General features: G+C 28.8%; 2 protein-coding genes across 2 annotated transcripts; both read right to left on the bottom strand.

Moving 5' to 3' along the window:
* Nucleotides 1-1,332: 1,332 nt before the first annotated feature.
* Nucleotides 1,333-2,202, bottom strand: LOC109809226 (DUF581 family protein, putative (DUF581)). The gene is made up of 2 exons (XM_020372474.2): nt 1,906-2,202; nt 1,333-1,654 (listed from the first exon to the last, which is right to left on the bottom strand). Exons 1-2 carry the CDS (start codon nt 2,106-2,108, stop codon nt 1,471-1,473), a joined length of 387 nt encoding a protein of 128 aa, XP_020228063.1. The 5' UTR covers nt 2,109-2,202; the 3' UTR covers nt 1,333-1,470.
* An 11,600-nt stretch (nt 2,203-13,802) lies between these two features.
* On the bottom strand, nt 13,803-16,772 carry LOC109809504 (protein DETOXIFICATION 55). Its single transcript, XM_020372837.3, has 2 exons — nt 16,276-16,772; nt 13,803-15,764 (listed from the first exon to the last, which is right to left on the bottom strand). Exons 1-2 carry the CDS (start codon nt 16,321-16,323, stop codon nt 14,193-14,195), a joined length of 1,620 nt encoding a protein of 539 aa, XP_020228426.1. The 5' UTR covers nt 16,324-16,772; the 3' UTR covers nt 13,803-14,192.
* Between the last annotated feature and the right edge of the window lie 298 nt (nt 16,773-17,070).

Genomic DNA, 17,070 nt, shown 5'->3' with positions numbered 1-17,070 from the left:
TAAAGTATGTATGTAATCCCTCAAAGGACTGTTTTGTTTAAATTTTGTATTCTATACTTATATTTGTTACATGAATGTTTAGTGATTGTTGCATGGTAACCATAATATAGATGTGTAGTTTGTAATCCTGTTATGCAATAATTGTGTTATATTAAGTGTAGTGATTTCTTAGGTCGTTACATCTATGTGTATTTTTTTTAAATTTGTTATGTTAAATTATATTTTATGAAAAATAATAATTTTGGTATTTTAGAAGTTCAAGAGACAAAAAAAAAGTAAAAATAATTTGTTAATATATCTTTTAAGCTTACATGTAATATTAATAAATGTATTATTAAATAATATGATAATCGAGTATACATGTCCACATATTATTATATGTAAGAGGAGTTTGAAACATGTTAATTACAATATGCAAAGAGAACCTCAAACTTAATTTTATTATGAATAGATTTTAGTTGAATTCTATCATTTTTTCAGCCGAAATATATGTAATATTTAATCAGACATGTACATGTAGGACAATCTTCACCGAAATATTCTTTCAACTTTTCCCCTATGCTTTGTTGAGTTTCCCCAGATCGCGAATCGAAATGTTCTATTGACACTTGGTAGCACTTTATCAAAGTTGATGGAGACAACCGACCATGGCATTTTGCCAACTTACCATTCGGTATTAGCCATTGAAGCCAACAAAACACATATATAATAAACTCTATTGCCACATGGACTTTATTTTATCACTTCATGTTACAGTTAATTAAGCAGGAAAATTATGTATAATTTTGTATGTAGCCTAATTTAAAGAGGAAGTGGGTTGCATAATCAGCAGCTGAGAGAGGTAGCTAGAAATATGAAATATGCCATAGCTAACTCCAAATGAGGCTTTGTATTTACCCCGACAAGTCCACAAATGCGCGTCACATAAGGAAACTTGATCAGTGTAGTCCATTGTCATTTTGGTTAAAAACAATCACCGCTATTCCTTCCCACAACCCCCAGGGCCATTCTTCCAAGAACCATCACCATCGCCCACGCTCAAACGTTTCATCTTTTTTAATTATACATCATTTTTAATACATACACATTAACCGATTAATACTACTTGATTTCAACTAAGCAACTATAACATGCCGCAAATACCCTTCCAATTAACCGTCAACACCTAATAAAAAGAGAAAACAAAACACCGAGTGTTTCTCTGTGGGCTCTCTCAGCAATAAAGCGAAAGCATTGCAATAACCCTCGCTCTCTCTCAGCTTTAATTTCTTACAGTTATAATAAGTTGGGCCCCAAAAAATAAAAAACCGAAAGGACATTTTGGCTTCATACTAGGAAGCAAAAAGGACAAGGGCGGTGATGTCATTAACAAAACAAAGCATGGGTAAAACTGGAATGTACTTGCCAAAATTTACAATCCTATCCCATTTCTTCTCATCTCTTCTTCTAATCTTTTTTTTTTTTTTTTCACTAAAAGAAACCACCAGCTCGGTTTCTTGCTCCTTTATAACGTGCCGTTGAGGAAGAAGAAGAAGAAGCAGACGATGTGGGCCTCATGGCAGCCAAAGAACACTTCTCTTTCTGCATAGCCTCTTCCTCGTCCATGAAAATCTGCTTGCACCTACAATCCACGCTACAAAATGCCCTGTCCCCCCTACAATATTCACACACACAAAAAAGGTTCAATAAGCATATTTAACAATAACAAGAAGAGATCTAGACATTATAAGATCTAGCTAGTAGTCTTGGAGTTAAAGCAAAAACGACAATAACAACAAAGTGTTATTCCTATTGTTAGATACATAGATCAGACGAGATAAAGAAAACAATAATAATAATAATAATAATAACCAAGAGAGAGAGAAGGGCATGTTTATTTTCATTTAGGTTATTGAAAGGACTCACTTGTACATGTAGATGTCTTTCCCCGGCAAGAGCCTCTTTCCACAGAGAAAGCATCGGTGAAGAAAAGTGGAAAGAGAAGGCAAAGAAGGAGGAGGGGAGGGTTGTTTGTTAAGCATGATGGTGGTTTTGTTAATGACTTGGGGTGTTTTTTTGTTGATGTTGCAACCTTTCTGGGCTTCCAACACTACACTGAGACCAACCATGTTTCATTCTATGCTTTCTTTGTCGCTCTTTAATTGTTGGCTCTCTGGGGTCTCAAGAAGTTGGTGGTAGATGAAAAATGCTCGGGGAAACAAAACAACATAAATAGAAGCGAGGAAATTGAAGGAGGAATAGTACGAAGGGAGAAGAGTGGGTCCCCTACAGCTATAGAGCAGTAACAAAGAACGATTAGCGTAGGCAAAGATTTGACTCTTTTCGCTCTGCGTCTGCCACGTAGCGCTGCTTTTAGTTTACATTTCATTTTCCATATTTTTTCGACGCTGGAAAATTGCCTCACTTTTTGTCCTCTTGTGTTTATGTGTTTGGCTTCTTGTTTCGGTACAAGTAACATCTGCCCTAAGATACGACTGTAAATTTAGTGCCATGGTAACTATTTCTTTCGTTATTTTAATGTAATAATTAAATAATTAAATTCTCTGACTGCAGATTAATTAATTCTAAATTATTAACTTTAAAACACTGTTTGTTAGAAAAATGTTCATTTTGGCTTCCATTGGTGTGATGATTTTCTTTTCATGGGAGGAGAAGAATGAATGAGTGAATGCCCAGTCGCATTTAACTTTAGTGAGAGCTTTTAGGTGAAGCACACTGCATGGGTTGTGTGAGTGTGACTGCATTTTTGAACGTTTGAAATTGAAGATGAACCACTTTAGGGTTTGTCTTTTCCCCCAAACACTTTTTTACAACCAGCCAAGCCTAATCCTTCTGGTACTCGCATATAGGACATGGGACTATAATGACTAGTGCATCCATATCTTATTACTATTAGCTTGGAGTTTCATACAATTATTTTTTGTTTAATGTGATTCAAATGTCTAAACTGATTTAAATAATATATTATTTTCGTAGAAATGTGAAAATTATTTTCGTAGCTTTTAAACAAATAGAAACTAAATTCTAGAACCATGTATATTTTACAAAATACGATCAGATTTCTTAGTGTTTGTTTGGTTTCATGGTAGAAATTATCAAAAATGATTTTGCTTTCGATCAAACTTAATTTTAATAAAAGAAATAGACATTTGGTTGTTATTAAGTAAAAATAATTTTGCTTCCAATAAATCTTAATAACTAGTTTCTTTGGAATAAAAAGGATTTTTTATAGAATTTTATAAGTTCATTTGACTAATTTATAAACTAGTTTGACTAAAATAAATTTGTTTTATACATGAACTTATTTAGAGATTGTATAATTTATTTTTATAAGTTAATTGAAGTGATTTATAATTGATAAATTGTTGTTTTGTTTTTATCTTTATTTTTTTGAAATCATTTTTTTTATCTAACTTTTTTATGTCACTTTATATTTACTAGCTAATTCTATCAAATACTTTTAATTTAATTGATTAGTTTATAATTAATATTTCATAATTTTTATTTTTATTTTAATATTGAGATAATATGGTCAGGATCCAAAATTTGACCTGTTATTGTAATTTCAATAAATAAAATAGCTAACCCTCCTAGATATGTTGAAAATTTTAAAATGAGTTTTACAACAAACTTATTTTAAAGGTAAAAGCATCCTAACATAAATCACTTCGCTTGAAAATTAATTGTAACCAAAAATAATTTATTCAGAATCAATTCCACAAATATTCACTCTTAATGTCTTATTTGTCTCGATTAAAAACTATGATATTGATAGAAAATAATAACTAATAAGGAAAAAAAATTGTTTTCGAGCATTATATCATTTTTATAATTGTTGTTATAGGAAAAGTAGTAAGAAATCAAACCAAATCATTTGAATCTAGTTTTAAAAAAAAAAATCAATACTTTTGCAAAATTTACTTCTGTGTTATAAATTATAACACACAATTGACCCCTTCTTTAAAATTTAACCTTAAAACTTTGAGGGTCGAGTTGAATTTTTTCCGTTACTGAAATTAGTAAAAAATGATAGATTATATTCAAATAGAGTCCTATGCTAATTGGGTCTGTCTCGAAACCGTCACTGAATATCTACCACTAATGTGCATTTTTTGTTGTAGCATTTTATTTTACACATTTAGTCACTTTAAAGAAACACATAATGGAGCATACTAACGTGTGACATTCTATTTGTATATTTTAATACGCATGAACCGGTGCTTCTTTTTTTAAAAATTCTAAAACTAGCATTTGACATAACGAACAAAATGCCAAATGGAGTGAAACATCTTATTTAATATATATATATATATATATATATATATATATATATATATATATATATAAAAGATAAGTCAAGGAATTAACATGACATTTTGAAAAATAAGTAGCAATTGAAGACATTTTAAGAAATGTAAAAGTTAGGAAGAAGTATATCGAATGAGAGCATATTTTATTATGAAAGATTAAATATTTTAAGAAATGTAAAAGATGAGAGTATATTTAATGAAAGCATATTTTATTATGAGAGATGAGAGGAACAAATCACACCCTTTAGATTATAAATAAAAAAAATTAAAAAATAAAATTAAAACTCAATTATAAATACTTTACAAAATTATTATTATTATATATTTCTCAATTGTCAACATCAATATTACTATTATCATTACTATAATTGTTTGTCACTACTATAATAATGATAACAATAATAACAATGATAATTGGATGATAAGTGATGATAATGTTAATAGTTGTAAAGTGAATAATAATAATAATAATTTTATAAGAAAGTATTTATAATTAAATTTTAATCTTATTTATTAATTATTTTTATCTATAATTTATAAGTTATGATTTACTCTAGTAATCTCTCATAATAAAAATACTCTCTTATTGAATATTTGAGTATGCTCCTTGATATACTTTCATAATATAAATTGTAATACAAAATTTGGAGAGTGAGACCCTAACCCTCTTCACTCTATCAATCAGACAATATATATTTATTTTCTTTTCCTCTTCTTTGCTTGTAAATTTCACACACTACAATTAGAATTAGATTCTTTTTTCTTTTTAACCTTCTCAAATTATTCTCCTATTATTTATTTTATTTCCTCTAAATTAAATTTCAATAACTTTTTCAAAATATTAATAGTTAAAATATATGATCTTATACATAATTTAATTAATTTATTTTAAATCTAGCTAAAATATATACTCTTATATTATAAATTAGAACATACAACTTGGAGACACAGATAAATTTTCTCAATATTGTTCTTTTCTCATTCGGAGTCGTATTTTACACACTATCCTTGCAATTAACTAAAAACTTCTCTCTCAAATTATATTTCTTCACTAGTACAAAAGAGGGTTTTTACGTCGGTCATTTTGACCTTTTTACGTCGTAAAAAATACCGACGTTAATGTGGGAGACGTAAATCTACGTCGACATTGTAAAACCGACATAGATTTACGTCAGACATTACCAGGTCCGACGTAAAAAAGCAGTAAAAAAATAAAAAAAAAATAACAAATGCAAGCAGTACGGCCCGTTCTGCAAGGAGAACCGGCCGTTCTGCTCCAGATGCAGAAGAAACGCAGAAGATTTGAAATAATAATATTCAAAAAAAAATGAAGAAAAGAACAAGTAGTAGTGAAGATGGAAAGTAGACAGGGAAAAGGAAATGAAAAATACATAAAAAAGGGAACTTGCAATTAAGTGTACATGGGAAAAGGAAACGTGATCGTTCTCACAAACGTAAGCCCGAATAATAGGCTCGCCATCGTCGTGGAAGCCAAAGCCGCGCCACAAGCAAAAGGCAGAGTGCAACTCCAAAAGGCGCAGATCCAACTTTCTCTTGTTGCCATCTGCAATGTTGGTGTGTATGAAGAAAGCTTAGCACTTCTCTTATTTTTTTTTCTATGCTCTTATGAAGAAAACAATGTTAAAATATAGAAAGCTCATACAAGATAAGGCGCAGATCCAGCTTTTCGAAGGCTTCAGCAGAGAGCATGGATTCCCCTGCACTTCTCTTCCATAGCTTAGCACGTTTAAAGGTGTCTACACTTTAATATAGAAAGCTTTTTTACGTCGGATATAATAAAGTCTGACGTAAAATATAAAATTTACGTCGGATATTAGATGCACCTGACGTAGATTTTACATTTTACGTCGGACCCTATTAAGTCCGAAGTAAAAAAGTTCAAAAAAATTACAAAAATGCCACCGCGTCTTTTTTACGTCAATTTTTATTTTGACCGATGAGAAAAGAGTGACGTAAAAGACTATTTTTCTACTAGTGGTTTTACCTTTATCTATAAAATAAATTCCAATAATTTTTTTAAAAAAGAAATCGTTAATAATTAAAAATAAACTTATATCACAGTTCATTGTGAATTTTAATTACTCTTTGTAAATATTAAATATAATTTATATATTTAAATATAAATATTTATTATGAATTTTAATTATAATATAATTATATATAAAATATTATTTATCTTATTTTTTTGTTTGAAATATAATTAATATATTTAAAATATTTATTTATTATAAATTTAATTATATAAAATAAATATTTAACTTATACAATTTATTCATTCAAATATTAATTATTAACTAGAATAAAATTAATCACATATCTTAAAAGTATATATATATATATATATATATATATATATATATATATATATATATATATATAATATTATATCATTACAAAACATAAAAATATTTTATTGTGTAAGAATGAATAAATTATTAATAAATAATGAAAAGCATAAAATATTGATGATAAAAATAATGAGGATAACTCTCGGCAAGACTTATGACTTACTCAAAACCCTAATACTAACACTAGGTCATTAATTAATGGTTTTGATTTCGAAAGAGGATAGTCCTATCTCCTTTAAAGATTCTTGTCTTATTATGCTGAGTAGTTTAATTTATTAAATTGTCTTTATAAGGTGCTGGTATATATGAGGCTTGTCCCTTCGGACCCTTACTATGAGATACTGTGAGCCCTATCCAAAGCAATTTCATTCCAGAAAGGAGTATTAATTAAGAATAATGTAATTGTCTTAGTTAGGGGAGATAGTTTGTCAAATGCACAACTCAAAGAAAAAACAAAGGATATGGTATTCTAACATGACTCAGAAAAAGTGAATTACCAAATTGATTAACAGTTTCTTTAACAAACTCATTAAGCTATGTAGCTTTTCAAATGTAATTACCCCTAGTCATATCTATTATATTTTTATTTATCTCCTTCAGGATGGTAGTCGAACATACAAATTTACTCTTATATGAGACTTGTCAAGGTGATCCTCGGTCTCTTTATCTGTTTATATTATGTTTGAAATATTAAGCGTCATATAAGAGGTTTCCATTCATGGGAGATGAGCAGTAAAAAAAAAATGATTAAGTGTTATCTTCCATAAGTTTATAATTATAAAGAACAACTTTCAAAAGACAAGTAACCCAAAGTATTCGATAATCAATCTCAATCATTCAATATTTTAAATTATATTTAACTATCATAATATATGATGGTTTACAAATGAAATAACTATCTATCTAGGTAGATTATATTTGACTCGAGATAAGAGGAAATTATCAAAAATCTTATTATGTTCTTACCAACAAGACTTTGATACCTCCTTCATCATTCCTCATTGATAATTTGATATGACTATAAAATATAATTTTATATAACTTTTTTTCCAATAAGGATATATTTCACTTAATAATTAAAAATTAATTATTTCATGAAGTAATCATATACTGTAGTGGGTATTACATCTGATTTTCATAAATTTAAGTTGTTTCATTTGCTTCCATTTATTTAAACTTTGTTGAAAATACATAAATAAATTACATATTAGTATAATTGTTTCAATTGTTTATACTAACAATATAAATGACATTTAATTCACTTAAATTGGGTAAATAGGTAAAGTGAAAAAAAAATATCTATCATTGATATACAAATAATTTTAGTATTACAACATAATTTTTTATATTCAAATTAATGTCAAGAATTTATTTACCTTTTCAATACAAGAATAATAATGCATACAAGTGTCAATCAAAAGTTGACCAATAAAATTTGATATTAATGATTAGTTTATGGTCAATTAAGTGATATTCTCACTAGAAAAATTGTTACTAATGTTTTGCATTGATAAAATATGTCATTCCATATATATTGCCATTGCCTATCCCACACTAACTTATTTGATTTTTTTAATTGTACTTATTTTTTACTTATCTTTTGTGATTTTATAAATTTTGCATATTAATTTTTCAAATTTTGTATAAATTTTATCATTTCATTAACTAATTATTTAACACCACTAGTTAATTAATATTATTGATATGATATGTTGATTATCATTGACATAATATATATGTTACATCATCTTTAGTTAACTAATAATGTTAAATGATTATTTAGTGAGTGATAAAATATATAAAATTTTAAAATTAAATAAAAAATATAAATTTAAAGTTGAGCAATAAAACTCGGAAAATTATGAAATATGGATAGTAAATAGTAAGATAAAAACCTCTATTTTTCACCTATACCTAGCCAACATCACGACGTGGTGAACCATTAGAGCCACCTCAAATTATCAGAGCCACCTACCATCAAATCATCAACTACAATCAGATTGCAAATAACTAAAAATGAAAAAAAAAAAAAAAAAAAAACTCGAAATGGTGTCAACCACTTTGCTTTACCATCAACCACCGTCATCGTTGCTTTGACTACCTATGCCCCCACTACCATAGAGAAATTAATGAGGGATTGACAAAACAATTTCGAATGTTTCAAATTAGAAAAGTGATTAAAAAAAGAAAAGAAGGAACGAAATTTTGGCAAAAAAACAAAGAGAAATTAGAAAGAGCAGAAAAATGAAAACCAACATCGGCCTCATCTCATTAATTTTTTTTTCTTTCAAAAATTAGTAATTAGTGGCAACTACGTCCAACTCAAGTGGAAAGGATAAAAAAATGATAACCAATTTAGAAATTGTTGCAAAACTAGTTTATAAGTTATCAGCTACACGTTTATAATTTTTTTAACCATATTTTATCGATTTCACCGAAAAGTAAAAAGAAAGCGTAAAAATGAATAAATATATTATTAAATAAATAATAAATAACAAAAAAATATTGATGAGGACAAATTAGATAATGAGATGATTCCCAGCAATAATAGTATAGTTATGATTTATCCAAAAACCCTAATAGTAATGATACTAGCTAGGTCATTAATTAGTTGCACTTGTACGTAATTGCTATATTGTATGCCCTATGGATATGGATATGGCAATGGCTATGACTATGCAATTGAAGAGACAACAGTACGAAAGATTCTTTATACGAAGCCGGCGCCACCGTCGCTCTTGTACCTCTCCTGTCGGATTTAAGTTTATGTTTATGTTCTTTCTTCGTTGTTCTTCATAAATCTTACCTTCCTCTGCTCATTCAATTCACATATCTAAATTAAGTTTAACTCAACTATTCTTGTAAACTTAGCATGCATAATAGATCTTATATACCAATTTTATTATAACTTGCAAACTAAAGGCACTATGTATCATACAAATATTGTATGTGTGAAAATTATAAAATTACAGAAAATTGCAGTTTATTAAAAAAATTATTTTGAATAAATAAAATCACTAAATTGTACTACATTAAAAAAATGTATGATTATCAAAATAAATAAAGAATAAAATATCTTAAAAATGTATATACGAAAACATTATATTGTTTACATATATTGTTATAGATTAAAATTTGTTGTAAATAAATATTTTTAAAAATATAATTAAATTATATTGATAATTATATTAAATATTAAAATTAAATTAAAAAATAAAGATGAAATGAATAGATTCAGTTTCTCTCTGTAAATAAATTAGTGTATTTAGTTATTTTTCTTTGACAAGAACAATTTAGAGTTTTTTTAATTTTTTTTTTCAATTTATCATTTCTATTTTTGTTTCAAAACTTAATATTTTTTTTAAATATCAATAATTAACTGTATCATTATTTTAAAATAAATTATATGATTAAATTATATTTATTATAAATTTTAATTATAATATAATTTATATTTAAAAGTGTTTTTTTTAATAATTTTAGTTATACAAAATAAAAGTTTATGTCACATAATGTACAAATTAAAATACTAATTAGAATAATTATTTTAAGCAAGAATATTTTAATATTTTTAAGAGTTATTTTTTGACAAATTTTTTTAAAAAAATTTAAACAAATTTTTTATAGAACTTTTATATATTTAGTTTTTCAATTGTTTATCTCTCAATATATATTTTTATCCTCCATTTCTAATTTTAATTTTAATTCTTAATTATCAGATAGTTAAATAACATCATATTATAATATACTATAAAATATATTTTTAAATCTAAAATATAATTTATATGGTAAAAAATAATTGATTTATTATATTTTTTTTAATTATGATGTAATTTATTTATTAAAAAAATGCTTATTATAAATTTTGTTATATAAAAAATAAATGTTAACCATGTGTATTGTACAAAGTTAAATTACTAATTTATAATAATATTGGATATATTATCTCTCTATACAAATTATATCCTTACTTTTTAACTTTTTTTTTTTAATTTACACATTTATAACTAGTGTGCTTTTATTGTGAAATATAAATGAAAGGAGTATAATAGAAAGTTTTAAATCTATTACATACATTAAAAAAAAAAAAAGAGTTGGCGTAGAAGTCAGTGGTTATCCCAAGCAAACCTTAGCTGCCCTGGCTGGCTCTAGCTATTCCATTTCAATTATTGTGGAAATTGACGAAGACTCAGACAAGTCTTCTTTTTCTAATGCCTTATATCTTAGTTTGTTCAGTGAGTCAAGACACCTGTATTTAATATTATTGGAGCTAAAACAAATTAGGGATTGAGATTTGGGACCAAACCAAAGGCGATGGATATAATGAGTGAGACTGATTAAAAAAAAAAGAAGGTGGTTTTTGTTTCAGAAACCCCTTTCTAAGAAACTCAAGTATGCAACTTGGAAACCATATGGGATATGAGTAAATTGATAACTAATTATATATTTTAATTATGTCATGTCACTATAAACGTATTTATTTTTAACAGTAACATGATACAATTAAAATATATAATTAATTATCAATATAAAAAAATTTTATACTGATAATATATAGATAATTAACTCATAATTTAATACTACTTCTCATTAATACACAAATACATTACACCAATATCATCTAAAACAATGAGAGAGAGACAGATCGAGGGGACGAGAAACCCCAAAAAAATTTTCAGCAATGGCTTCGCAGTTTGTACTTTGCTTCAATAAAGGAGCGGGCCTGTAGGGCCAAGATATCATATTGGGCCAAGATATATATATATATATAATGTAGACCCAAGTTAATTTCCCACCTATTGTGTCAAAAATATCAGTTTATTTTTTAATAATATTTTTCGCTTAGGTATGCTTTTATTAAATTTGTGTTTAGTATCTCAAATTTAAAATAAATATTTTAGTTCTTGTGATTAAAAAAACTTATTTTAATTCATCTATTTAGACATAGTCAATGAATATATCAAATAAAACACATCTATTATCACGCAGTTTATTTTAAAAGTTCTATTTAAATGAAAAAAAAAAAAACATACTCATTATTTGGGGATCAAAACTCAAAATATGGTGGATGAAAATTAACAAGAACCCAAAAGTTCTAACACGGTTCCACACTATGGGCACTCACGAGGGAAGGCCCAATTCTCATACATGCATAAATAACGAATCCTCAGTAGATGAATCCACTATTTTATTACTGTCTTTAGGGACCAACAAAAAAATTGTTTCTTTCTCCACCCCTATTTGATTTGGACCGAAATATCTCATAGTTTATATGTTCATAATCTTTATTTTTATTTTAAAATTAATATATCATTTAGTTTTCAGATTTTTAAATTTTTTTAACTAGATCTCTAAACTATATTTTTTTAATTAAACTCTTTATCTTTTTTATATTTTTATAATTTAATTACTCATTGAGATTAGAAGTTTATTTATAATTTGTGAAATTTGACAGAATAATTTTAGACCTTTATACTTGGATAGCCATACTAAATTATTATTTCATGTCATTACCCATGTATAAGAATTCTTAAAATTTCCTTAATCATAAGAATTCTAAAATAATATATAATTTTATGAGTAGTAATTACAACCTGATACATATGAATGATAACATGAAATAATAATTTAATGTAACTATATGGTATGAGGATATTAAGAATATCTTGCCAAGTTTCACGAATTGTAAGCGAACTTCAGGACTAAATTACAAAAATATACTTTAATTAAAATACATTAATAATGTAACTTTTAATGTTATTTCAACTAACAAACAAGTGGATGTACTTTAACAAACCCTTATATTCAGTTTGAGTACATGTACCAGATTCTAAGTGAAGCATGTTAATTATTCTAAAATATATAGGATACTTCAATTAAAAATTAAGTGGGTGTATATTAATAAATATTTGTAGTTTGTTAATATATTTTCACTTTTTAAATTAGAATATGTTAATAATTATATATATTTTAAAAATATATATCGATGAGAAAGCTTCCTAACATATATTTACTATATATATAAAAAAATGTGGCTGACTTTTTATTATAATTTTTATAAAAACGTTCCGCTTGGTACATACGGGACAAAAAAGTTGCCTCGAGTTGGCCCATTAATTATGCTTTGTTTATTTTATGTTCAAAAAAAAAAAAACTACCACAAAGTATACCAATGTATCATAATGGAAGAACTACTATATTAAAGTATAAAGATGGTTTATTTATTTGAGAAATGCTGGTCCTTGTTGCTTTCAAATTGGTACTTTATTTTGTGCCAAACTTGTTCGCATGTGACCATATATGTCGAGTCCATTCAAAATTCAAAGGGATGTGATATGGTGGGGGAAGTAGGGACGTGTCACTACATATATAAGATACTATAAAGAAAATCTTCAGTGGCTCAAGAGTACTTCTTCGATGTGTATATATATATATATATATATATATATATATATATATATATATATATATATTAAGAACATTTAAAAAAATTTACAACTAGCGCATAACTGGCAAAATAACAGTGATGTTTAGATTTTTCATAAATGAACGTACCATAATGATATTCCTCTTGCTGTGTCCCCGCACATGCATGCTTTTCAACACATGCTAGCACATGCTTAATAAAGTGAAGATAATTAAACCCAAGTCTTGTAAATCCTACTCGATTGTTTTCGTGGCACAAACTTAAAAAGTTGAAAAGGAAGTATGATTGTTCAACTATTGGAATATATTTTTAAAAATATATATTAATTAGTCTTCTATATGATCTACCATTACAATATCCTTTTATCATCTACAACTGTATGATCGAGTTTAAAGTTTATACAAGAATCTTGTTTTTATATATGCATTTTTCTTTACTAGTAATTTTTAAAAAAAATATTTGGGCCTTTGATATCAGTATTTAATATATTTGTTTTTTGATAATCAACAGAGGCAAAAGTCCAAGACAAAACAAATTATAAAGTAAATCTAGGAAAAGCTAGCTGCCCCATAGCGAAGGATAGGAACATGTTTAATAATCACCTGCCAATCTGATTTACAATTAGATTGTAACTATTCACTATTAATTTGTTTAATTAAATTGATGCATAACTATTCGCAATTCAAATCATGTGGCTGAAATATAAATCGATCTGTTATATTAATCAAGTACAAATTAGATAAACTTTACTGTTACAATTACATTAATTATATTACGGCACCATATCTAGCTAAACCTTGCATTGACGCTGCAAGGAAAAAAATACAAGATCACAATTGGTTATGCATGCAAACGCACAGGTATAATCACAGCAAAAATATTAACCTTTTCACGCTCTAAAATCTTAGATCCTCCCCCTACATTTATGTATTTATGCGTGAGAATCTATACACAAACATAGAGGAGAAGGATGTAAGATTTGGGGTGTGAAAAATATTTCCAAATACTAAAAGAATCATAATTCTAGGTTGAACTTTTCTGTGAGAGTAATGCCATGCTTGCTTTTTGGTGTATATCTCTTGAACACTAGTGTATGCCGTTCTCTTTGAGAAACACAACACCTTCTTCACATTTGACTGTTTGGTCCTCAAATGCAAATGTGGCACATGAACTCTTTCCGACCATGCTTCTGGCTTTCAACGACTCCCTTTCCCAATCTGTCTTGAACACCACAACAAAAATTGAGACAACACATGCGATCTGTGCTGCAAGTAGGCCGTAACACAGGCCCACCATCCCTAGTTTCCAAACGAATGCCAAAACAATTGCCACTGGTGCTCCCACCAAATAAAACGAGCAAAAGTTTATAACAGCCCCAACACCAGGCCTAGCACTCCCTCTAAGGATTCCACAGCTTGTGGTTTGAGGACAATTCGCTAACTCACACACTCCAATTATAGGTAACACCACCATGCTCAATTGTAGCACCTCACTATCACTAGTGAACACTCTCCCCCACTTTTCTCTCCCCACTGTGGTCCACAACAAACCGAAAATTGAGCTTGCAAGTGCTAATCCTATGGCCACTACAGTTGACAAACTTGCCCTTTCACCTTGCCCCGCCCCAAGTTCATTTCCTACTCTCGTTGACACCGATGCACTTAGTGCTGTTGGCAAAGTGTACATAAGAGACGTGGTTTGTATCACTATCCCAGCCGTGGCTAGAGCAACACGAGGGTTATCAAGGTAACCTGCTGAAATTGTCATCAACTCGTACCACCACCATTCCAAGCAAACAGCTAGACAACTTTGTACCGAAAATTTAATTAGCACACACCACTCCCTAGTGCTACTACTGCTACATGATACAATCAGTCTGTTTGGATACAAACTTAAAAACGTTTTTGAGAGTTTCTCAATCAAAAAAAGTTGTTTATTTTCAGTTGAAAAGTTCTCAAAAGTATTTTTATCTTGTATCCAATCTGGCTCTGTCGTTAATAATGGCAAGTGTAAGGAGTACTCCTTAGGGGCACGTGTGTAGAACATGCATAAAAGAAGGAAGAAAAGGTTGTTAAAGTTGGCAACGCAGGATGAAATGGCGATTCCCCGTACGCCAAGGTGGAGTTTGAAGGTTAAGAAAGTTATGATGGGAAGGTGTAGAAGAATGGAGAGTAAAGTGCACCAGAACAGTGGCCAAGTTGTTCCTCTACTGCGCAGGTAAATGCGAAGAGGGTGGAGGAAGCTGTTGGCGATGAGGTCTGGGATGGCGAAGCGGCAATAGAGGGTTGCAACTCGGGTTATGTCTGGATTCTGACGAAGGAGAAGCATGAGAGTTTGGAGGTTGAACCAGAGAAGAGAAATGGGGATAGAGAATAGGAGTAACATGAGGATTGTTCTGTGCAGAGTGAGAGAGAGTAAGGAGAAGTTTCGAGAACCGAAGGCTTGGGTGCAGAGGGGTTCCATGCCCATTGCTAGACCTGAGAGGACAGAGTAACCGGTTATGTTGGTGAAGCCTATGGCCAGAGAACCTCCTGCTAACTCGAGGCTTCCTAACCTTCCCATGCACACGACTAAAGTCAGGTTTTTGAGGTACCCCACAAGGCTCATGGCTGCTATTGGGAACCCTATGTCTGTCATTCTCTTTACTTCGTCCAATACCTGCATCACAAATAAAATACAGTGGTCAGTGGTCACTATATATATTTAGTATGTTAGGAGTGCTATAACATTCTCTTTCATCAGTTAAAATTGATCGAAAACTGTAAACCACCAAAGATATTCTTTAAACTTTTCTGAGACCATATTTAAAAGGGTTTGAGAGACTATATTCCTAGCAATATTCTCTTTAGTATATTGACAGGTTTTACATTCTCTGATAGCCACCATAAAGTATAATGATATTCTTCTATATACGCTAAAATGGGATGGATTGATTTGGAAAAAAGAGAGTAAAGGGAAAAAAAAGCTGGAGACAAAAAATAATAGATATGATAAGTGACGTGATGGAATGATGAGAATAAAAGTCTGATAGGAAAGAAAATGGTGGATGATAAATATTTTTCTAAATAAAACACAATGCACCGGTTTAATTAATGTATGTGTGTATGAAATTCATAGAAAAGGAGAGGAAGGTCGTGAAAGGATGGAATGGTAAAATAAAGTTTCTTACCTCGGTCACTGTCGGGTATGTCTTTTGGGATTTCTGATCTGCAAGCATCTTAAACCTTTTGGTTAATAGTTTTCGTTTTCTTGTTTGTGTGTATTTTGAGAAAGAATTAATTATGAGGAAGAAGGGGATAGTAGTGGTAGGGATTTATTATTCCTCTCCTCTGAAAAACACTCCTTCAAAAAAAAAAAAAAAAAAAGCGATAGGGGACAAGGAGTTAGAGAGGAGAGGAATCAAGCGAAGTGGGTGTGATCAGGAATTAAGCACAGACTCTTTTATAAGGTTTGAAGGTGGTCTTGTTACGTAAGTTCGTTTGTTAGCATTGATTGACAAGCTCAAAAGCTATCATATAATATTATTAATTGCTATTTCTCAAATAAAATGATCCCAAAAGCCTAGGAATAACTAACACTATTGGAGGGGTTGGTTCGGTGAAAGGGACTAGTCCAGTAGTTCCTATAACTAGTCAATCAATATTTATATATCTGTTGGAAAATGTATATATATTTAGTGTTTAATTATGTTTTAAACAGGATTGATTCTAAAAAGTAAACATTAAAAAAGCTTGTAGTATTTTTTTATTGCCAATCTTAAACTTCTTCTCCAAAATATGGAAGGAGGTTGAAGTGAAAGGTAAAAAAAAAGAGAGGAAAATAAGTAATAACAATAATAAACGATGTGATGAATAAATAAATAAATAAAAATGAGGTAAAAATTAAAATTAAAAGATAGAAAGTTTAACTCTACCTCTTTTATACTACGTGATAAATAAAAAAGAGAAAAATAAAGGAGTTATAA

The sequence above is a fragment of the Cajanus cajan genome, chromosome 5 (assembly GCF_000230855.2).
Source record: "Cajanus cajan strain Asha chromosome 5, NIPB_CcT2T_4, whole genome shotgun sequence".
Lineage (NCBI taxonomy): Eukaryota > Viridiplantae > Streptophyta > Magnoliopsida > Fabales > Fabaceae > Cajanus > Cajanus cajan.
This window is presented reverse-complemented; position numbering and strand designations above follow the sequence as displayed.

Coding starts and splice junctions, on each gene's coding strand:
- LOC109809504 (XM_020372837.3), bottom strand. CDS start 16,323: ATGCTTGCAGATCAGAAATCCCAAAAGACATACCCGACAGTGACCGAG. Junction 15,765..16,275: donor CATACCCGACAGTGACCGAG/GTAAGAAACTTT, acceptor TTTGTGATGCAG/GTATTGGACGAAGTAAAGAG.
- LOC109809226 (XM_020372474.2), bottom strand. CDS start 2,108: ATGGTTGGTCTCAGTGTAGTGTTGGAAGCCCAGAAAGGTTGCAACATC. Junction 1,655..1,905: donor AAAGACATCTACATGTACAA/GTGAGTCCTTTC, acceptor TGAATATTGTAG/GGGGGACAGGGCATTTTGTA.